Consider the following 24,706-nt stretch of genomic DNA (forward strand, 5'->3'; position numbering starts at 1 on the left):
ATTAATTTAAAAAATAATTAAAAATACATGTACAGAAGTCAATTAATTCCTAGAATGTTTCAAACTCGAGAAAACTGCTTCTTATCTTATGTGCCTTTCAAAGCACACGTAATTTTTAATTATGAGAAATCTTGATATACTTATGTTACGGTAAAAGTACATACTCGGTAAATGTATAATTTTATCTAGTAATTATGTATCAAATATTCAAATTTAAGTAAAGGAGGTTATTGCAAAGGAATCACTGACTGGAGGACAAGAGGACAAGGATTTAAAAGATGCAATTGCAAAACTAACTGGGTCTTGGAATCCTATAAAGAAATAAGTTAGTTGATGATCTTTACAATAGTTCATGGTTTAAAATCATTGAATTTAACTATATGAAGATTTTTTTTAACGCTTCCTTCATAAAATCCAATCGAATCATTAAATTTACCTATATATGTGTTAAAGTAAATTCGCTTAACGCTTTTTCGTTTAGCGCTAAATGAAGTCCTACTGTATTTAACTTTGGAAAATTTTCATTAAGTAGAATTCAATTTATGTACAAAAGATTAAAATTTTATTGATACCCACACAAATAAATTTTAAGGAAAATACTGCAATACCTCACATAGTTCGGGTAATCGGTTCTGACAATATCTCGCACAGTTTTAAACCAAATTAATCTAGGACTTTAAAACAATATAAAAATAAATATCATGAAAAGAGAATTGGCTGTCCGCACTATGCGAGATATTCTTGTATTTGACATAGAATATATTTACAAACAAGAAGATTTGTGACTTATCTAACAGTCGCTGATTACTTTTCATTGGAATCGATTTATTTCAGAACCCTTAATAAAGGTTTAATTATTTAAAATATATAGAAGAGGGTCTGCTTTTATTTCTTAAAGCATTAAACTTTATCATTCTCTAATGGTTAAGATATGTTCAAATATTGATTAACGCTATTTTCGTTGTTCTAATGAATTAATTTATCATTTCAGATAAAAATGTCCATTAAATATTTCTTCTTTTGTATGCAAAGACGTTATTTACAAAAATGTAAATTAAGTACTGCAAAAATCGAGTTGATATTACATTACATGAATGTATATTCATTTCAGAAAAAAATATATAATGTAATAACTACTATAACAGATGCCTTGTGTAATACGATATTACAGTTAATAGGATGCTTTTGTGAGAGTGTCTGGTATCATCTGCAAATATAAATGATAAAATGGAAAGTGAACCGTTTTAATTAATTAATGTTCATTATCGCGAAAGATCGGCATACGATGAAACTGCCTTTCTTCCGCGTATCTTCTTTACTCTTGAAGCCATTATTGTCTTTGATATTGAATAATGATTATGTAAACACCTAAATTCAATTATTTTTCAGTGTTTTGCGTTTCTAATATATTATACGTAAAAAAAATAAAGTCGAAAGACAATTCGTTTACGTTTGATTATTCTTCTTTTTACAATATGATACGAAAACATATCCTTTTTTTCTTCTTCATCCTCGCCCATTATCCTTCTCATTTCTTATTCGGTTTTTAATTTTTAAACAAAGCCGTGCTTTCCGCTTTTACTATATGTAATTCGCACGCGAGATTACGTTCGGTTCTCCTTTTTTCCCTCTAGTTCTTTCAGTGGAAATTTGCGGACAAAGGATCTATTATCTTTCACTTAATGAATTAACTAACACTTCACGTTTATTTCGACGGAAAGGAGCGCAAAAAAAGTAAAATAAAATAATATAGGGTTTTATGTTTGGGGCGTGCGGGCGGAAGTCCTTTCATTATTTTCCATTGTTGGCATTTGGATATGTTACATTGTGAAATGCAGGCGAATTCATCCAACATTAGCGAAAAAAAAATAGATTACGCAGACTACGATAAAATTGAATTTCACGGAAAAGTTCATGTCGATCACAAAATCAAACATAAAGTGTAATGGATGTTATTTGAAAATAAATGCTGCATTAATAAACTACCCGCAAAGTTTAATATAAACAAATTTAATTTATAAATATTAACTTAGTTACTTTTGTAGGGCGACTAATAGCCAAATGATGAAGTCGCCCTACCCACGATTCGAATCCTGGTCAAGCAATAGGGCCATTGTTCATCACAGGTGGACAGTCAAATGAATTGAGGTTCAATATAGAACTTCTTCAGGCAGTTTTCAACAAAAGCAAATGTCTACCGCCATAATACAAAAGAAAAGTTACATTTCTTATTGTAATGATATTTTTGTATATATAATAGATTTTATATAAACTTAGCATAATATGCCAAACAACTGAAAACTAAATAAATAAATCATCTATAATCATTGCAAATATAGAAAACTAAAAAAATATTGGGAACATCAAAGAATGAAGCAATTTTATCTTATTGTTTTCTTTTAATGTGAACCAGTGAGGTAGGCTTTTCTTATTGTTATTCATATAATTATCCTATTTAACATGCTTATCGTTATTACCTACAAATGGAATACAAAGTAAGTAACTAAAAAATCTAATTAATTATGAAATCTCATTAAAAAGGATGTAGGAGAAACAGGAATACAGATGGAAGTTAAAATCAAAGTACACGCGTTTCAATTTTTAATTATATTTCCCCATTTCCGGTACTCTGCATGAAAAAAATAAAATGTAGAAGGCAGCGGCCAAACTCACTTTGTAAAATACATTTATTTTTGCGTATTCCATTCCAGAGTTTAAATGTATGTTGTACATTATTCTATTTAATATGCACATACATAGTTTCTGTATAGACAATGTTATAATAAAACTTCGAAGAAAGTAAGAAATGTAAATACCTCTAGTAGTGCGGTTTCGATCAGTACGGATTCACTATAGTACGGTTTGGCAATTTAAAAAAAAAATTTAATTGAGCAAAATTAAAATGAATTCTATAAAATTTATGCACAACATTATAAATGACTTTTTTTTCTTTTGCTGATTCTTAATCCTCGATTAGTTCAGTTTCAAACAGTGCGAACTATGCGAGGTTATTATTGTTGTGTCCAATTATTATTATTATAATTGTTACTATTGAGTATGTAAGCGAACTATGTATTTGTGCTAAAACAATTCATAATACAAGAAGTTGTTAGATCAAATTATAATAAGATATTAAGCAGAGATAATGGAAAAAGTAATAAACATTCAAAATGAATTCTAGCTATTAATAAAGAGAGAGAAAATATTCAGTAACGAAAATAATTCCGAAAGAATATATTTTACTTATAGTCAACTGGAACAGTGCAATGAGCACAAAAAGGATTAATATTAAAGAACGTAGTTAAAGACGAAAATTGCATATTTTATACATTAATGGAAATTTGTAATTTTCAAGGAAATTTAAGAGAATTTTAAAACAAGTTATAATTTTCACCATATTTATTAAATGATTATTCATTGCCGAAAGAGGCTAAACATATTTCGGAAACTGATAATGAATGGGGAGATGACGATATCACAATAGAATTTAAAGTAATGAAAGCGCTAATATCATATTAGTTTTGAAAACAAACTTTATTAACTTTTTTAGAATTAGAAAACTGATATTAATTAATTTTTATGCCAATTGATTACATCTGCTATACTTAGAAGTTAAGGATTTCACAGTTTTATGTATTTTATTATAATTATTGTTCTTATTACCATTATTATTATAATTGTTATTGTTAATAGAGTGTATAAACGAACTATGTATAAGATACATCCACGATGTCTCTTATCCACTGTGACGTGTGTGTAAGATATACATAATTCGACATACGATTATACTCTGGACGAGTCCATTTTCAAATTATCCCCTATATCCCCTATGTTGGGCGTGGATCCCACTTTGGGAAACACTGCTTTAAACTAAACAAAGAGGACCAAGCGGAAACAATTCTTATACCTTTTAGAGTACTCCGAATTCAAGTCCTTTTATAAACATATAATAATCTTTCCTCATAGAATCATAATCGATCCTCATAAGAAATAATGAACATCGTATTATGATGTGCATAGTTCAATCTTAAATCGACCAAGCAACGAATAAAGTTATGTAAAACCAAACGAATTTCATTAAATTCCCGATAACTGAGACTCCACAACAACACTAGACAATATTCCACTATATCCAGAATTCCATCACTGGGACAACAATATAATAAAATTGCAAATATGACGATTTCTACCATTGACGATGCCTAAATATATAATTGTTAAAAACATTTAACTTGCGTATATATTCTAAAAGGTGATATTTTAACATTTTAGTTTGGATCAAATGTTTTGTGTTTGGCACGAACTTTCGAATATATTAATAATAAACATTTATATTTTCAATAATCAGTTCGACGGCTACTTTTTTGAATCTTATAAGAATAAAAAAAACATAGAACTTATTGTTATTGATTTTCTTTGCCTCGCTATGTGGAATGGTTGATAAGTTGCAGAAATAGAGAAATTGTCTGAAAACGGACTAATCGGACTAAAGTGAAAAAAAGATTATTTATTTATAAAAAAATAGTGTGTACTCATACTTCTTAGAATTTATTTATATTTTGCTCAATATTATTATGTATGAAAATGTTTCATTATTTTTTTTTACTGTTGCAATAAAGATTATTATTATTATTTTAAATTAAATTATGTTTATTTTGTATAGAAAACGAGCTTCAATAAAGTAATATTAAAACATCGTCGTTTTCGAAGCGAGCCACAACGGAACGTAAACAATTTTTTTACTGAGTTTTTTTAACGGCAGACTTTGTAAATGCCCGTACATGCATGTGTACATGCTAGGCAACATCGTTAATAGGGAATTCAAAGAAAAAAATATACATGCAATTCAAATTGAAAGCAACAATCTATTATGTCAGTCAAGCTTTTTTTAAATAATTTTTTATACATTTATTTGTAGCAAATATTTTTTTTGTTCGACAAAATTTAAATAGAAGAGAATGAAAATCTCAAATACATTTGTAGAATTGTTCCTTTTTATAGGGTTTATTATTTATAAACAAATTTTCTTTTTTAAAATGTATGTTCTATGTATTTCTAACAAATAAATTATTATTAAATAGAAGTTTAGACACGCAAACCTTTACCAACTTGAGACAAAGAGAAATGTGCTTTTTGATGAAATAATCTTTTATGATGAACAATAAATTAAATTTATCTCAATTTTATTTTATCATTTGTAATTTAATACTCTCATAAATAATCATAGAAAAGTAGATAAATAACAATAGATTTAATAATCAAGTATTGTATTTCTTACTATTTATTAAATATTTTTATAAATAATAAGTTCACAAATATATTCACAAAAATAATAATAAAACATAAAAAGATTTACTGCTCAAAAGTTACTGTTATGTATAGTTTATTCTATAAGGATTAGTTATTAATATTATTATTCAACATTAACGAATTAAGAGATTTTGAATGAATTCAAGAATTGGAGAATCAATATGTAATCTCACATAGGTTTGTCATTGGACCAATTCTTCTCGACTTGTATCGTAACCAAAAAAATAGCTCAATAGATAAAAAGATTGCTAAAATTATAAAAAAAAGTATTTAAGTATTATAGATTGTATATTTTATAAATAGTCATAATTTGATTAAAGTTATCTCTGATAGAAGAAGTCACTGAGAAATGCTTAAATGGAGTTTGGCGCAAAATATTACCAGATTTTGCACTAGAAGAAAAAAATAACTAAGAAATCCAAAATGCAGTTATCCTATGGCTCAATAAATAGGTTTATAAAACACAGCCAAAGAAATTCAAGACAATATTAAAGAAGTTCTTGCCGAAAAGTGTTAACACCCAAAGATGTAAAAAAAGTGTTTTAAAGTGACATTATTTTTCTAAGCGGAAATGATCTTGATATATTATATTTCAAACCAGTGTTAAATTTTATAACAAAATAATTGTGTAGAAAGCATCAAATTCGTTAATTGAGGTATGACTATTATGTTGAATAGCCCTGGATGCAATAATAAAAGTTCAGAGTCTATAGATCTTTGGATAAATATTATCATTATTATTTTTGGATTTTTTATTTATATTTTTTATGTTTTGTTATAATTTATTGTGCTAATAAATAACTGTTATTAAAATTGTGACAACAAAATTCAACAAAGAATGTACTTTTCAACGTAAAAAGGTCGAAAGTGAAATAATTCTTCTTTATTCGCACTTTCCATGCAATCTGATTTTACACTTCGCTGGTTTGACATTATACGCTTTTATATAACAATTTGTATTTCCATAAAGTATTTCAACGTATTAATCTTTCACTCCTATTTCTTTTATATGCTTCTATAATATTTTGTGTCGATTTAATTATTATAGTAGTAAGCATTAAGCTTTTACACAATGATATCAATATTATTAAAAATATAACTATACAAACTTACATCTTATGTAACGAAATGTTTTCTAGAAAAAAATATAGATAAAAGGATATTAATCACAAAACATATGGAGAGTAATCAAATTATTATTTTAATATAATCATTAATTAGTATTTTTTGGATATATTTTAGTTTATAATGTATGAAAAATAACTTAATTTGCTCCTTTTTGATTTCAAACTTAACGTGTCTCGCAGAAATTTAACTATAGGTTCATGTGCGTCTGAGTTGAAAAAGCCTGCTGTGTAAATTAGTTTATTTCTGTTTTTAAATTGTTAACAAAGAAACATTTTCTTTTTTAATTCATCTATGGCGGATTTGACTAATTGAAATATTTAACGATAAAGTACATGATGAGTTAAATTAAATATAACCAAAAGAAATAGTTTATAAAAATATATTTTTATTTAAAACAAATAGAATATACATAAAATAAGAGTTGAAACATAAAATAAAATAAACAGGATAAAGTAGAACAGAGGAAGTCACGCTGAAAGGGAAGTTAATTATTGGAAAAGTGTACAGGTAGGATGTTCATATTTAGGATGGATATTAGTATTTCGTTATTTTTTTATTTTTGCATGTAGAGCGATTTGTCTTTTCCCCATATATTTTATTTCATTTCCATTTTATTTTTTTCTTATCAATGTAATATTTTGTACTGAGAGCTCTCATGACATTGGCAAGATGTTGTCGCTACTTAGAGATTGCATCTACGACAAATATCAAGCACTTTATCTCATATTGATTGGATCCAACATTATTTTTTTATACTTAGGTCAGTGAGTTAACATGTTTTTTATATTCATATAATAGTAATATTTTATAATAAGGTATCAAAAATATTAATGTCGGTTGTTTAGTGTTAGCTATACTTTATGATTTCTACTAATTCTACTAATTTCATTATCATTTCTACTAATTTTAGAATTAATTATAAAATAGTGAGAGACTATAGTTCAGAAATACTTATATGAGACGTTTATTTTGAATTATTTTGTCAATTTTTTGTTCTTTACTATAGTTTATAATTTGCAGTTTGCTATCATAAACATTAATTAGCGGTTAAGTATATTCAAAGTATATGATAATTTTGAACATATACATTTTTAAACTTAGTTCAATAATTAATAACATTATTTTGAAAGTGTCCTAAGTCCACTTAATTATTGAAAATGTTTGAAAGTTTTCATCTTCAAATTTCTGAGGGCAGTGATGAAGGTAATTTTAATTATTTTGTAGTAATTAATATTACCGGAAAGGTAATAAATTTATTGTAAATGAAATGGAACAAGATGATATTATATCAACAAGATTTTTGGAGATCGCAGTTTAGAAAAGGTTAAAGAATTCTAACGGAGAAACAATAAATTGATTAAAAATAAGCCGGATTTATTACATTAGAAATGTTGCATTTTTTAAGATATCAACGGACGAGAATGCAGAGTTTATAATACTCGAATTATTACCACGTCGAGGTAGACAAAGAAAATTGACAACTTTTTATAGAAACATCAGAAGAATTACAACATCGAAATACAAGGACATACAAAAAATATAAATGAGTTGAAAATTGTGTACTTTATATATTTAGAAGAATTCCTAAATTGTATTTTTGAAAAGTTGGAAAAAAGTCGAATGGACATGCCGTTTTAAATTTTATAAAAAATCTGATTGTTATTTTTATTTACTATTATTTTAATAAAATTTATAAATTTAACTCTCTTAGAAACACTTAAGCAGTAATATAAGTATATTTTTAGTTGTTTTGTAACAAAAACTCTTAAATTCTAAATTTAAATATTAATGGACTTAGTGATCTAAGTACATAAATGGCTCATATTTCCAAATTATTTATATAATACAGCAGCTAAGTTTGTATATACTGCAATACTTCGCATAGTGCGACTTCATTATCCATTTCAAAAGATATTAAAGGGCAGAAAGACCAATGGCCAATAGCCCTTTGTAACAGTTAATCTTTTTTTTTACTATTATTGTTGTTGTGAATGAAAGTGTTTTATTTTATTATTAAAGATATTACATTTAATTTAGTAAAATAAAAAAAATCTGGAGGAAAGACTTAGGTCGTTAGCCCTTTGGTCGAATTATGACTAATAAATATTATAATTATTATCATTAAAAAATCTATAAATGAACGATGCTCTCTATACAATCAAGACTCTTTTTATGCGGTTTATTTTTATACTTTTTCACAGTTCTCGATTAGTACTGTTTCGGGATGTTAGCAGAACCGATTTTTTATAGACATGCTTTTATTCAATTCAATATAATGCAGAGTATCATAAACAATAAAAAATGAATTATATCGAATGATGCAGATTAGTAATTTCAATTAATTACCGTGGTAATTGAGTTAAACGAATTGTAGGATATAATCAATGACACGAATTGCAAATTGATCGCGTACTGCTTAATAAATTGGCTAATAAAAGGTGGTCGGTGGCAATTTTAAGACGATTAGCGGCAATTTGAATCCAATTTGCGTGTGTGGTGTGCGACATCGTTCTCCTCCTCCTCTTCGTCGTCCTCTACAGCATCCAAAGAGATAATTCGATATAAACCCCCTCATAAACGGCTTCAAAATGACTCGGCTCCCGATAAAAATCAATCACTAATTGGCGGCGATAGTGATTATCGATTTCCTGTCGGTGAAAACTCTCTCAGTCTGTGATATAATTGAAATTACGTGTACTTTTTTCTCTCTCGTTCCCTTTCTATTTATATCAATCAAGTGTGCCGATCAATAAGGGCAAATAAATAAATCATCGGAGAAGGGAGCACATGAATATTAGCGGGGACAATTAAGAGGGTTTAAATCCTGCCCCTCTGTTGTGTTTTCTTTTGTTCTTCAGTCCTTTTGGTCTGCTCTCTCCCCCCAGTTTAATCCTCTTAATCCCCGATGGAGTAGTTATGTGCGTTTCATCGTTCACTCATTATATAGTCTCTTTTTTTTTACTTTTTTCTTTTCAAGAAATGTAATTGGCGAACGAAACTAATAAAGAGAAATAGAAGACCGTGCCGGTACAGCTAGGCGAGTTACGAGATAAACGATGTTTTGTATTTATATAAAGTATTCATTAGGCGTTAAGTATGAAAAATTGCTGCGGTTTTCGGGTAATCTCTTTTATTTTTAATTGAGACGAATGGACCAAACTTGATGAACCATTTGTAATCCTACTCTCTATTGGTGATCTGCAAGAAATCACGGGACAAACAACGACGAAAATCAAATAATAATGTGCGAAGAACAGGTGATATTGCTTTAATTGAAGCGAGCGTTCGCACAAATCGCGTTGCGAAATCCTCGGTATTTATTTGTTTGCCAAGCGATATCTATTTTTGATTGCAGACGCTCGATCTTAAGCCAAAACATCGTTGCGTAACTGCTCCGACGAAGGTGCATCTTCGATCGTCGTTTCTCCTCTTATACCTCCTCCTGCTTCACATCGTCACGATATTTTCTTTTACTCTTCGGTCCCCTTTTCGTCGGGATTCCGATTTGGTTAATGTCAAAGTCGTCATTTATTAAGCGGCCGTAATGAAAATTTTATACACGACATCTTTACGCGCCAACGTTAAAGCTGCTTAAAACTTTTAGTGCATCGTGAAGATGTTCTACTACTATTACATAAAGATCCTGTCTGCGGAGAGCATGCTTTGTATTTGGGGGAATGCTCAAGGTAGCTTAAGCTGTTAAACGCTTTGAAGTAAATGAAAAGCTTTCAATGCCTCTTCAAAAATTAATTCCTCACTTAACCATGAAATCAAGAAAAGAAGCTGAATTTGCAGTAATTGCTTGTAATCTTCGGGGGATGACAACATTGCAACATTACCAAATATATAATCAATTATTTTAAATAAAAAATTTCATTGAAATGACTATATATTTACCTACGATAATGGGAATTTCATACCAGAAACTATTAAATCCTTCAGGCTTGTTTCCTAGTTCAATATCTGACTTAATATGTAAAATTTGCACAACAAGCGCTTGTCCTTATACAATTAGTATAGGGTGGTTTATTTATGTTTAGAGCTGCAAATTTATCAAATTGAGTATTTTTGGGCTGGATATAGAAATTTATGTCTCGACTTGTACAATTTATTGCCCATTCTGATGTATATTTTTATCAATTTTAGTTTATGACAGAGTAATAAAAAATATTCTTTTGTAAAAAAAATATTCCAGCTAAGTTATCGAGACTAACATGAACAGACACAATTATGACTTGTTCCTATTAACTTGGAAGAACACTTGACACTTGATCAGATTCTTTCAAATGAAGTCAAAATTTGATTTATACCTGAAGTAGAAATGAAGTTGGAATGACAAATTCGATAGAATATAGAACAGAAAATGAAAATAATGCTTCGATTTCGTGCTAAAATGAATTGTTAAATATCATTTTGTTGGCATTATTTGGGTAAATATGTACATTGTAATTAAGTTCGTGATTTAGTTAAATCTGAAATATTAATAATAATATGTACACATATACCTAAATTAGAATCGTTTTCACTAAAAAAAATCGTTGTTGATGTCTTTATAAAACATGTTTAAAATCTTTGGCTGTTCACATTTTTCAAAAAGAATTTCTTTCAAAGCAAATAAAGTATTATAAATCTATTGATTGAGCCACGTGGATAACTTCGTTTCTAATTTATTAAATGTTATTTTCTTCTTATATAACAACTTGTTATTCTTCTTCTTACATAACAACTTCTGATCACACTTTGATCCAAACTCCATTTAAGCATTTCTTAGTGACTTCTTTTATAAGCACTATCAATTTTTCAGACAATTGCGCACTTCGTTGTCAGAAGGTTAACCGAGGTATGGCTGTATTTATTTAATCATAACAAAATGAAAACAAATAATTATCTGTTATAAAGGTTTTTCCGCCTAGTTAATGCAATTAGGGGTTCCATTGACGATTAACCGGTTTTACCGGTCAATATGAATATATTTTGATTGGAGTCGAAAATTGGTAGTGATATTGCACATGAAGATGTAAAATTCGACGAGTAGAAAAAATATTTTATTAATACCCACATAAATGAATTTAGAAAGGAAATCTCTTTTATTTTAGATAACAGAACGACATGGCATACTATTAGAGTTGAACGGTTCTAATAAATGAAATAAGGTGCCAGAAAAAGATTTTAGGACATGAAATTAATATTATTAACACGATAATATTTATATTGCTACCTATAAAAAGAGATTGCATTTGGCTGTTAAGTAAAGGAGAAATGAGGAAAAACAAATGAAATTTCCAGCGCACTAGAAATCGTTAAAACCGCAAAAAAAAACGTATTCATGGGAAGTATGTAACACAATTAATTTCGCTGCAAAATAGAAACATCCCTACTAAACAAATTGCCACTAGTAGCTTTCCTTTCGACCGAAGACTTTCTACCCAATCTTATATATGTTATAAATGTAGTATAAAATTTGTAACGCTATAGCATCTGCTCCTTCCCAGGAAGACAATTATCTGCGTCTGGAGAGCTGTAATCTACTGTGAAATACCCAATTTCATTGCGTGAAATGAAACAATACTGTAGAAAAGGGCCGATCCACGTGGTCAAGTCATCCTTCTTCACAAAAATGTGCGCCCAAAAACCGCAAAAATCGTAAAGGAGGGTCTGAATCATATCGAATGGATAATATATAATGCAGTGTGGACATATGGTATCCAGTTTTAGGGAACAGCTAGCAACTCAAACATTGACATTATTTCCAATCGAAGTGTCTGCGTACCCTGGTACAAGATTCCTGGTATGTGCCAAACGAAGTTATCCGCAATGACCTCGAAATAAATACAGTAAAAAGTGAAATCTCTATGTTTAGTGAGCGATACTAAAACAAGTTAGAAAACCACTCCAATACTCTAGCAATGAATTTATTACACAATAGTGAAATTCCCCATTGATTAAAAACTCATAATACCCTTTATGTCCCTTATAGATTGTATAATTAAAAGAACATTTTTAGTTATTTTTTTTGTTAAAATTAATATTTATTTATGTTATATTTTGGAATGTTTCCAATAGGAAACTATTCCGCTCATTGTTATATTTTCAAATTTATTTACTCGTTGCCAGCATTTGGCAGATTGTAAATAATAAATTTATCGATAAAAAAAAATCAGTTTGCTGACTATTTAATTAATTTTGAATTGAATTTAATTAGTTTTGTTGCTTTTTGTGGGATTGCTGGTACTTAAAAGAAAACGCCGTTTTCTAAATATTAATTGTAAGAATATTGTAAATTAAATTAAAATACATAAAAAAATCTTCAGAAACATATTAAATTAAAAAATAACAAATAAAATATAATGAAGTAACGCATTATTAGATACAGCTTATTGGATTAATAAATATAATGATGAATTCTTGAATAATTAACAAATATGTTTTTAATAACACAAATTGTTATTTAATATTTGATGAAATCGATCTAAGCGTGTTTATTTTTATTTATTAAAATTTATTGTTTAAAATTTTCATAATTATATAACAAAAATTATGCGACTGAAGATGTTAAAAGATAACACATTAAATTGTTTATCTTATATGGTGAGACTAAATTGCTTTGATAAAACTTTAATGGATCTGATGCAATTAGCGTTGAAGATGAATCTGATAAATTGAAGTCCCTGTTTATTCAAGGTATTGATAAAATAAATGCATTTAGGTGATGATGCGCGCATGTTTTTTTTCTATTGTTGAAATAAGATTTTTCTGATGCGATAACTGCTCCAAAATTTGATTGAGATTCTATTAAATTTACAATCGAGAAATACGTCTCTGTTTAACAACGCCCACACGCACACTAACATAGACAGAACACATACACTCACGAAGTCGTACATGCCCATAGATATATATACACGTCTATGCTTTTAGATTAATTAAATTGTAAATCATTTCTGATAATCGTTGTTTGAATTGGCGACTGATAATAGCCCGGGCCAAAGATACAACTCGAATATAAAAAGCAGACCATCCCAAACAGATTCAGTGCATTCAGCTTCCACGGAAACTACAAGCAACATCATCAACCATGGTTCTCACCGGCAAATACCAACACGTCAAGAATGAAAACCTCAAGGAATTCATCATGGCTTTCGGTAAGTTCCAGGTGTTCCACGAGTATTAGAAAGATCTTTTATTTACACTTTGCTAATCGCAGGAGGAGAACTCACCGACTTCGCCACCAAGTCCGACTCCATGACTTGCACCATGGAGGTCACCTGCGACGGAGACAACTTCACCATGTCCACCGTCTACCCAGACAACACCATCAACCTCAAGTTCACCTTGGGCGCTGAATTCGATGACCCCATGCCAAACGGCCAGATGTACAAGAGCGTTGCTTCCTCCGCTGGACCAGTACTCACCATCAAGACCCACAAGGATGGCGCTGAGGTCGGTTTCCGTACCTACGAATTCTCTGAAACCGAATGCTTCATGGTAAGTTCAACATAGCTCTACGTCTCGTTGTTCCTTCTCTAAAATGACTCTCGTTTCCTCTTTAGACCATGGGTGCCAAGTCCACTCCAATTGTCGCCAAGCGTTGGTTCAAGAGAATCTAAACCATTCATCACCAAATAATTTATCACTGTAAAGACTTAATATGACTTAATTACATTTTATTATTCGCAATTACTGACTTTATTTCGGCTTTGCTGATCAAACCCTATTTCCGGCATTGTTGCTTTCCTTGGTATTGAAATTTATAAGTTTTTTTGATAACAATCGTGACAATACAAATCGTTTGTGATTTCGACATTGAATATATTCCTAATGACATGTTCTTTATATGATCACGATTATATCTACTACAAACTACAAGTTTAGTTAGTAGACGTTATTAAACTGTACTTTTAAAATCTTTTTTATTAATATTAAAAATATCAACACATTAATTACGAATTTGGAATTATTTAGCAAATATTACTATTAAAACTTATAGTACTAATCTCTATTTTCAAATGATTTGATCAGGGTTCAGTATATTATCTATAACCTCAAAAAAATAACTAAAAATATCAGCTACAATAAGGAAAACAAAATTTCAGATGGTCAATTTTCATTTTTCATTGCTAATAATGATAATTCGTTTCAAGAAAGAAACGATTTCATTGTTCAAACACATGCATATAGCAAAAATTCGTTGTGTTAAGTGACTTTCTTTCAATTTATGCAGAACTCAATTATCGAGCTTCTTATCGAGTCCACAATATTTTAAGTAGATTTTCAATTTTTATGTGTATACATCTGTGCAATTTCTCGATCCACCAGAAAATTTGTCGACTTTGCATGAATAATCTTCAGTACGGATTTTTTTAAACCAATTCTAACAAATTCGTTCTGTTAAGCAATTAACATCATACAATTTATATATATATATTTATGAATCTCATCAGTATTTTTGAAAAAAGTAAAATATAAAATATAGATAATATCCCAAAATTATATTATATAGTGTTATTAGGGTAAAATTAATTATAATTGCATTTCACAGTTTAATGATCGAGCAAGTGAAATTCGTTTATTGCTACCTTATCCAACAAGTGATATTACACATTAAATTTCTATATAATAATACACTAAGTTATGTAGTGAGTAATAACATTTCAATGGAACTATGATTAATAAATTATGAAAATATCACTAATTATACAGAATTATATAAATTAAACGAAAACTGACAAATAGTAGTTTTATTTAAATTATTTATTAGTTTATTATTAAACATATGAAATTAATTATGAAAATGATCTGATTATTAACTTATTATATTTATGTTGAAGTATTTGAAGTATATTTTCATTCTAGTATTTTAAAAGAGGAAAAGTAAACTAAATATATCTAGTGAGTAATCTAATTTCAATTGAATTGTGATCAATTGGGAAATTGGACGGAAAAACGTAGGTCGATGACCAGCTGCATTTTCTTTAATTTTATCGAATTGTTTATTTTAAGTAATAATTTTCATTTTGTTATTTATTTATATTTAGAGTTGTTTTTCTTTTGAAGGTGTTTATTTCGATTCATTAAATAAATTTTAACGTATTTTTTAACGTATAATTAATATAAGTTTTATTGATGTATACATAAAAAATAAAGTTCGGGATTTCAACGTTAAAAAGCAATCACATCTCAATTCTACATTTTATCTGTCGAAGACTACCACTTAATGATCCAATACATAATCTAAGTTCTAATTAATTACTGTATAAAGACACAAATATCACAATTTTACCATATTCTCAAAGTTTTGCTCCAAACCTTCCAATTGGTTTGTATTAAGATTACTTTGTCGAAAAAAAATAAATTAAATATAAAATTTAACACTTTTTATCATACATTTTAACGAATATGTATTATTAAAAATATAGAATTATTGCATAGTATTCAAAAGAAATAAAGTATACTAAATTATCTAGTAGCAATGCAATTTCAATTCAGCCGTGATTAATAAATTTTGTAAAAATATAAAATATAACTATATTTCATAAAATAAACGATATAATCAAAAGTTTCTAGAAGAAATATCAAAATTATATACAGAAATAAACAGTGAGTTCGATATTTATTAATTACCTAAATTTATCTGAAAATTAAAAAAAAAACAAATATTATTAATTTCGATGCAGTAAATATATAATTAATTTACATATTGTATATTACAAATAAAGATAAAGAGAACTAAGAGATAAAGTAAACTAAGCTAGCTAATGAGTAATTTAATTTCAATTGATCTAAAATTATCTATAAAAAGAAAAGTCAGTAAAAAATATCTAAATTAATTATAAAAGTAAACACTGAGTTCCAAATTTGAGCGAATATACATTCTGCATTTAATTAATAAAAAAAATATATGTGAAAATAGAATGTGATGTGACATTTTCCAAAAATAATGATTATTAATGAAGTAAAACTTAAGATCAGTTAATTATTATAAATTTAAAAAAATATCCAAATTTATACAGAAAAATAATACTCAGTTATACATTTTAACAATTCTGCATTAGGAACATTATATGTGAAAATAGAATTTGATATAATATTTTACAAAAACAACGATTATTCATTTCGATGAAGTAAAAGTCTAGTTAATTTTATATTGCAGTAGCGAAAAATCTATCAATTAATTAGGTATTATAACGAACAGCTACTATTTCCGTACTGATGTTACCAGCAATGTCTTGATTATGGCACCGGAGGGCTTATTTATGCTATAGCAATGTGCCATGAAGTTATATATGATTGTGAGGTATACCGTGACGTGAAGAAGGTTGGGAAGTACTGATCAAAGTGAATAGGATTATTGAAATTCCGTTTTTAACATGTTTTTTAACTATGCAGTATTACTTAACAGACACAAACTAAATGAGTGTTCTTCCGTCTGAGATTAACTCTAATTTAACATTTAAAATACTATTGCAAAGGTGATTACTAGGTAGTGGCTCAGTTTCTGAAGTAGGGCTTCATTTCTAATTATGTTAATAGGGCATTCACACGTTAGTTGCAGCTCTATTGAATCTCAATGGTTTTTGTTTACTCGCCAGTCTGTCTTAGATAAGAGTATAATTATGTGTCAATTAGATGTCATTGCTTTATTTCAATTAGTTGGTATTTGGTTATAAGTCCGTCTGACCTTATTTGGGGTTAGATGTACACTTCTTAACATGGTTGGGCACTATCATTAATTAAATATTAAAGTCTATATTATAACAGAATTCAATTATATCTTTTTACAGAAAAAAGTTGTTGTGGTTTATTAAATAGTAATTTTATTTAGTTTTTTGTTTTTATTCATAATATTATTTTAATATTACGGAAAAGTTTCTTATTACATTATTTTGTAAAAGTTCTTTTTTTTTACAATATAATAGAAATACAAATTTATTCTAGTGCCTTTCATAAAAAATTAAATTATTGCATGATATGCACGAATTAGGAACGCACAGACTTCAATTACACTGAAAAGTATAGAAGTGAGATTTAATATGAATAGAAATAGATTTTATAACATTCGGTTTATTCTAAACTTATTCTAATCTTATACTCACTCATGTGTGAACCTCACAATAATAATATACAATTAGATTATATGTGTAATTATTTAAATAAACAACATGCTTTGAAGTCGCGATGATCGAAACACACCCATCTTGTCTTATCATAAGTTATCAGTTATTATGCAGTCTTAATACATGTAATCATTATCTCATGATTCCTCTTAATTAGCATTAGATCAAATAAGAAGCATTTTTCAAATGGATATTTTTAGTTTTCATAAATAAACTAATAACTATATTTAGCTGATAGTGCAGTAAGTTATTTTAATTTATTCATATTTCTATAAAATATATTATGTAAATAATATTTGTTTTTAAATGTTTCTTAATGTTATAATTTTTGAAGTACGTTTTCTTTTTAATAATATTATTCTAATTGTAATAACTCTACGAAAATTGAGTGCATGTTAATGGAAAATTTTGAGAATACCTTCAATAAAATATGCTGCATTCATTATCGAAGTGCGTTTTCGGTAATCTATATAAGTCGGGTAGATAACGTTAGTGTATTCCTACTGGGGAGAACTACTATATAAGAAGGAGTGCGATGGTCGCAAAACAGTGTCTAAATTCGCACGACGACCATCAAAAATATCTTCCACCATGGTCCAAATCGCCGGAGTCTACCAACATCAGAAGAATGAAAACCTGAAGGAATTCGTCATGGCCATTGGTGAGTAATTTAATTTGTATTTGTTTGGTGCTGTATATATCATTTTTTTAAATATTTTTTTAGGCGAGAATGCCGAGTTCGCCACCAAGGCCGACGCCGCCACCTCCTCCATGGAGTTCGTCGTCAGCGGTGACAACTACACCGTCAAGAACGTCTACCCAGACAAGACCGTCACCTTCAGCTTCACTTTGGGAGCGGAATTCGACGATCCAATGCCAACTGGTATAAGTTTCAAGGTAAACAAATTTTATCAAATTTACAAATTATCAACTACATTTTAAACTTTTTGCAGAGCGTTGCCACTTTGAACGGTAACACCATCGCCGTCAAGACCTTCCTCAATGGCGCTCAAATCGGTTACCGTAACTACGACTTCTCCGACTCCGGTTGCGTTATCGTAAGTCAAAAAAACTTCTCACTGAAATGAAACTGCGTTACGTAACTTCTTCATATTTTAATTTTAGACCATGGGAGCCACAGCCACCACACACGTTGCCAAGCGCATCTACAGCAGGCAATAAAATGTTGCAAATCTCTCTCGTTATAACTTTTTAACAATTATACAAATATATTTCATTAAAACAATGAACAAATTCATTTAAAACCTTTTGCTTTTTTGTTAATTATAATCCTTTAATGATAAGATTAATGTATGACCAACAAAATTAGAAAAAGTTTGCAGAACATTGCAGTTTTTTAATATTTTTAGGCCGTTCATATGTTTTTAAAAGAAATATTCACTACAAAATACAGTAAACAACGTCAGAATTATATAGAGTTTTTTTTTTCTAATAGAGTTTCTTTCCCATTTAATATTTTTCATACTGCAAAAATAATAACAAATATGTGTTTAACTCTTTGAGGGGCCAGAAATTTCTAAATTGCTAGACAAATTTTTAGACAACTGAATCAACATAGGCCTATCAAAATACATTTCTTCACTTACCAACCAAATTACATGGTAATTCCTATTTCTTGTACATTTTATAGAAAGTTGTAATAATTCCCATCTAGGCATGTTTAAAAGGTGTGACAATGCGTGTTCCACCGCCCTCAAAGAGTTAAATATATTCTTCTTGTCCGCGTTGAAAATGATCTTTAGTATTTAAGTTTTAAAATTTTGAGCATGTCTATTTGTAAAAATTCACTTAATATTAGCTAAAGTCCTCGATTAGTACGGTTTGAAGCAGTTCTGAATATTAGCGGAACCGATTTGCTATATTTAGATAAAGGATGTACTGCATTAATAATTAATTAATTCCGGTTACAAAAATGTAAATATAAAAGAAACTATTTGATAACGCATTGAAAACCTGCATGTAAACATGAAGCTTATCTGATAATATTATTTATAGTTTTATGAGTACGATTTGTTGAAGTAATTGTATACATTTCCCGGTAAATGTGTACATTTATCGATCTTGTACGGTAAACATTTTCAGAAATATGTATTTATACCTTCTAATGTTCTTTTTTATATATAATTTTGTTATATTGATAACTAATAAGTCTGAGTTTATTAATAAATTTGAAATTATATTACACTTAATATATTTTGATTTAATGTTAAAGAGAACTATTACTAATATATATTTTTATTTGTATTTTATAGTAATTTTTATTTATACTAAAACTATATATAAGATCAAATTCTTATTATAATATATTAATTACACGTTATATCGAAAAAAATGAATGTAACAAATTAATAATATACAACGCTGTGTTGACTATACAATGATCACTAATATATAATAGCAGTTTTTAAAATATTTTTTTTGCAAAAAAAGTTCATATAAATCCAATAAGTGACATTATTACACAAAAACCTACATGCACATACACAAGAAAATAAAACCGTAAAACGACGATTGCCTGTTCTGCGTAAAATGCACTTGAATGGTTTCGATTCGCTTCAATGGTTTCTAATCCTGAATATTCAGTGGCACATGTATTTCAAACTGAATCTACCCATAAAAGCGAAACTAGCGGCTATACTATAATACTTTAAAAAAATATACGCTTTTTACGTACGTCGTTTTGACTCTTTTCTCAGAAAATGAAACATTGTCGTTTTACTACAAATATAATTTTCTATGTATTAAATTTAATTTATAGTATCGATTTTATTCATAATTTAGCACAAATAAAAAAATATTTGTCAAATGAGTAATTAACAAAATTTGTGCGCTTTAAAATTATAGAACTATAGAAATAACTGGACAAATTATTCACTCAGCTGACGACCGATTTGACCAAAGATTCAGGTTTCATCTATTGTTGCACACCGCATGAAAAAATCCTTTTATTGAACAGCTTCTAACGGCGCTCGGAATCATCTGCTCGTTGGTTTTGGTCAACTGTGAGCTCACGGACAGAGCTTTCTCAAGATCAAATGTTCATGCAAAATGGTGAATACACTGCCTTCTGATATCTTCAAGGTGTCAGCTATAATACGCAACTTGAATTTACGATCGGCCAACCCCATTTTCTGGACTTTTTTTTATGTTGTCTGAAATAATTTGGGCGACTAGAGAGTTTCATTTTTTTTTTTATTTTGTACATAGCACATGTTACATTTATATATATAATAGGCAAGTAATTTTAGATAAAACATGGATTGATATTTTCAATTAAATGAGTGAAAATGGGATCGTCAGACTCCGATCGTTCAGAATTTTTATTTTGTTTAGATAATGAAAGGGTCTGATAATTTTGCAATTGGATTCACTGGGCAAATTTTCCTTGTAGTGATTTGATTAATTCCATGATGTTGGGGAATGAAATGTGCTCATAGAGTTGAGTCGACGGATATCTGTAGTGAAGCTTTAGGATTTTTCTGATTACTTTCGAATTGATGTAGTCTTTTTGATAGATGTGGTGGAATGAGGGTGAGAATTGCGATGGAATAAGTGATGACATATATAGTTTGTAAATGTGGAATAGAGTTTTGGTAGAACATCCTTCCAGTTTGGATCTAAAATTGGCTATTAAGTAGAATCGACGATTTACAATTTTGAGTATGTTTTTGATAAGTGAAGTTAGATTTAGATTACGGTGAAGCAAGATACGAAATCTCGGAATTTTCTGTTGCAGCGGGTATGTCGGAAACCAATTAGTTGTGTTTTGGTGGGGTTTGACTTGATTCTCCATCTTCTCATCCAAGACTCCAGTTACCGGCAGGACTCTCGTAGAGATTCTATTACATTGGCAGGGTTGATCAAATGGCCATGTAATCAGCACTGTTGAAGGTTAGTGGAGTCATCCTCAGGGGTAGGTATGTCGGCACAGTATATGTTGAAGAGAATATGAGAAATGATTGCGCCATATGGGACATCAGCATCGATGTTCACTGCTGACTGCATCCGTTCTTTCCTTCAGGTAGCTCTATAGTAGATATATTAGATATTGGGAGAAGCTGTTTCTCTCCATCTTCAGCAGCAGGCCTTTGTGTCAGACAGTATCGACATGTTTATCAGTGCATGTTGGGTTGAGGTGCGTTTTATAAAGCCATATGGATGTTCCGGTATAATTTGATGTTCTGCACAATGATAGAGTGATTCTATGGATCAGATTTTCGAGGATTATTCCCAACACAGGGAGTAGAGAGATGGGTCAATATGACTCAGGTGAGGTAAGATCTTTTCCTGGTTTCGGGATCATAAGGATGTTGGCATGCTTCCAGTCTCCAGGAAAGTATCCAATCTGCAGGCGTTGTAAATGAAGTGCAGGGTCTGAGAGTTTTCTCACTATCTGTAGCATCGCCTATCCTCTTTATTCGAAGTCGCCAACTAGGTTCTAGGTGACGATGATGTCGTCAATAATAGACTTTCCCATGGTGGAGATATATATGGGATTTGGGCAGCGAATCCGGATCAGAGGACATTCGTCAATTAGTTTGACAAGGATTTTGCCTTTTGGATTAGTTCTCGTTTCTTCGAGGTCAACGTGACGAGCATTCAGATCTTCGAGGATGACAACTGGAGAGTTATTGGCAGCATACCTGAAGAAGTAGACATGAAGTAGATCTTTGTATACACAAAATGGCAGCAGCGCCTTTTTGTTTCGCCATCCGTTGACATTAATTGTGGCGATGTTTATTTTTGCCAAGGTAAAGTTGTTTGTGGCAGCGGGGGACCAGGATATGCATCCAGTACGATATGGATGTACTGGCCGCTGCTGGAGATGTGCATCCTCCTGCCCGTCGAGTGGAAGATGGCCTCCGGGATGGTCCTATAGAGGTGCTCTCGTGCTTGCGAGAAGCCGTTGTGGAGGGCGCTGACTAATCCGCTGATCCATTCCACTATGGAGTCGACTGGACGACTGTGAGTGTAGGAGGGGCTGCAAATTCCTGTGCTGAAACAGAGGGCTGGATGATTTCCAGCGCACTTCGTCTCTGCTTCCGACTTGGCAACAGAAGTTGGTTGGGTGAGTGCGGGAGCACAGGCCACAAAATTGTCTCTTCAAGCATCTCACATCCTGGCTGTGGAAAAGCAGGCACCTCTTGCACTGCAGGGACTTCGACACGGAGGACCTCGACATAGACCCGCAGTTCGTCGAGGAGCAAGGTGTATCTATGCATGACCGGGGCATTACATCTTCGGAGACTTCAGGGAAGAAGTGTATTCCCCGGACGTAACTTTCAAACCAGCAATCTAATTTGAGTGGTTTGAGATTATTGCAGAAGTGAATCCGTGAATATTTTAAGATTTCTCCTAGTAGAGTGCCATATTACCAAATTGCTTCTATGTATGTAAAAAAGAAAACCTACCAATTTCACCTAACATAACATCTTTCCGGAGCTAGGGCAAGTTTTAAGGAACACAGTAACACAGATCACAAAAGTTTTTGAATCAATGGCGACAGAAATAGTTATCGCCATTCCCAAAAGTAAGCAAAATCTCAATCACTCAAATCTCTGAATTGCTTGTATGACATAATCTGGTGAATTTGATTTGGGCGACCAGAGCGTTCAGAATCATTTATGTCTAATCGACCGCGTTTAAAATCAGCAAATGATTTCTTTACCATTTGACTTGACGGAGAAGAGTCCGCATAACACTTATCAAGCCATTGCTTTGCTAGAACCATATTTTTTTCTCATCAAAAAGCATCAACACACTAAATTTAGATTTTTCAATTATTTTGAAAATTACAAAAGTAGTGTCACTAAAACCATTGTAACTTGTGAACTAAACGTCAGATTGCCATGGAATTTCGACAGGCGTTGTCTGAAGGTTGATACTTCCTATAAATAATATAGATTTCTATCGTAGTTTTGCTAACTATTTTATTAAATTAATATTGAATATTTTGAGATTTTAAAAATTGTACTATTTTAAAATTGTATTATAAAATATTGTATATTAAGTTTACCTATTGTGTATATTATGTATTTATGCTTTTTGATGTAAATATTATAAAATTGTTGAAATTGAGCTTCAAAATACTTTTATTTCATTTGTATGTTACATGTTTATCAGTGGATCAGCTGAAAATATTGACAATCTATTTTCGGATGAAGGTTTGTGAATATTGATACCATCTTTTTTTATATACATTCACACCAACAATACATGACATCGAACTATATTTGTTTATGCAACAACGCTTGTCCATATGATTGACATTCACGCAAAATAGGATTCAAGGCGAATTCATCCAACAATAATCTAAAATGTTAACAAAAGTATGCAAATATTTTCAAATATTTTTGAATGCATAAAAACTTTTTTATTATTAATTTATCGATTGTATATACAGTCATACCTCGATTAACAAATGCGTTCCAAGAAATTACTTCGTTAAGCGGGACTCCGAAAAGCTTTTTTCGGACAAATAAAAGTTCTATTTAAATAAACAGTCAACTTACATAGAAGGTGAAATCGCATTTCAACTTATTAACGCCCAAAATAAAAATATTTTTTATTGTTATTTCTTGCGACATACTGAACAAAGTAAAGAATTGTAAAGATAAATCCGTATACATTATGCGATTTAGCAAGGTCGATCAAAACAAATTCTCAAAAAAACATTACAGAGTTGTAGTCGGTAATGCCATGGGATGTACAATATATAAGTAAACAAAATACTCCACAATTTCATCAACGTTCACCACGTTTTGTAGGCCTTATTTAATAGAAAGTCTGGACGACGTATATTTGCTTCGATTTTACCTGGCACATCTTGTGAAAGAGTTTTCTCACTCAAAAAAGAAGTATCAGTCTATCGTATTCCACATCATCGTTTTCAGCGGTCATTATCGATTAAGTTTTGTATAATTTGTTTGGTTTGTGACGGGTTAGGACTCCGGTAGGTTAAATATTTGTGTGCTCCAAGAGGACGGTGTTGGTGCTCTAAAGCAGTGGTCCGCAGACTGGTACCGGTCCGCAGATCAAATGGACTTTCCATGAACAAGAGGTTATTTATGTTTTTATTATATACTGAATCCATTTTTTTTTGTTGCAATTTTCGCATTATTAAGTTTCGTTTT

General features: G+C 30.0%; 2 protein-coding genes across 3 annotated transcripts in view; both read left to right on the forward strand.

Annotated features, from left to right (window-relative positions):
• LOC108565020 (fatty acid-binding protein-like) overlaps positions 1-14,099 on the forward strand; it is a 66,555-nt gene extending 52,456 nt beyond the window's left edge. The window contains exons 3-5 of one of the 2 annotated variants that reach the window (XM_017924254.1): positions 13,466-13,580; positions 13,643-13,923; positions 13,989-14,099. In XM_017924254.1, coding sequence (XP_017779743.1) covers positions 13,514-13,580; positions 13,643-13,923; positions 13,989-14,045 — 405 coding nt within the window. In that variant the 5' untranslated portion in view covers positions 13,466-13,513 and the 3' untranslated portion in view covers positions 14,046-14,099. Of the gene's footprint in view, positions 1-13,415; positions 13,581-13,642; positions 13,924-13,988 lie in introns of both variants that reach the window. The other variant, XM_017924253.1, reaches the window with a different exon arrangement.
• A 4,006-nt stretch (positions 14,100-18,105) lies between these two features.
• Positions 18,106-18,820, forward strand: LOC108565017 (fatty acid-binding protein-like). Its single transcript, XM_017924241.1, has 4 exons — positions 18,106-18,213; positions 18,277-18,449; positions 18,506-18,610; positions 18,678-18,820. Exons 1-4 carry the CDS (start codon positions 18,144-18,146, stop codon positions 18,732-18,734), a joined length of 405 nt encoding a protein of 134 aa, XP_017779730.1. The 5' UTR covers positions 18,106-18,143; the 3' UTR covers positions 18,735-18,820.
• The last annotated feature ends 5,886 nt before the right edge of the window (positions 18,821-24,706 follow it).

The sequence above is a fragment of the Nicrophorus vespilloides genome, unplaced genomic scaffold, assembly GCF_001412225.1.
Source record: "Nicrophorus vespilloides isolate i.1.1-1 unplaced genomic scaffold, Nicve_v1.0, whole genome shotgun sequence".
In the NCBI taxonomy this organism is placed as follows: Eukaryota; Metazoa; Arthropoda; class Insecta; order Coleoptera; family Silphidae; genus Nicrophorus; species Nicrophorus vespilloides.

Coding starts and splice junctions, on each gene's coding strand:
- LOC108565017 (XM_017924241.1), top strand. CDS start 18,144: ATGGTCCAAATCGCCGGAGTCTACCAACATCAGAAGAATGAAAACCTG. Junction 18,214..18,276: donor GGAATTCGTCATGGCCATTG/GTGAGTAATTTA, acceptor ATATTTTTTTAG/GCGAGAATGCCGAGTTCGCC. Junction 18,611..18,677: donor CCGACTCCGGTTGCGTTATC/GTAAGTCAAAAA, acceptor TTTTAATTTTAG/ACCATGGGAGCCACAGCCAC.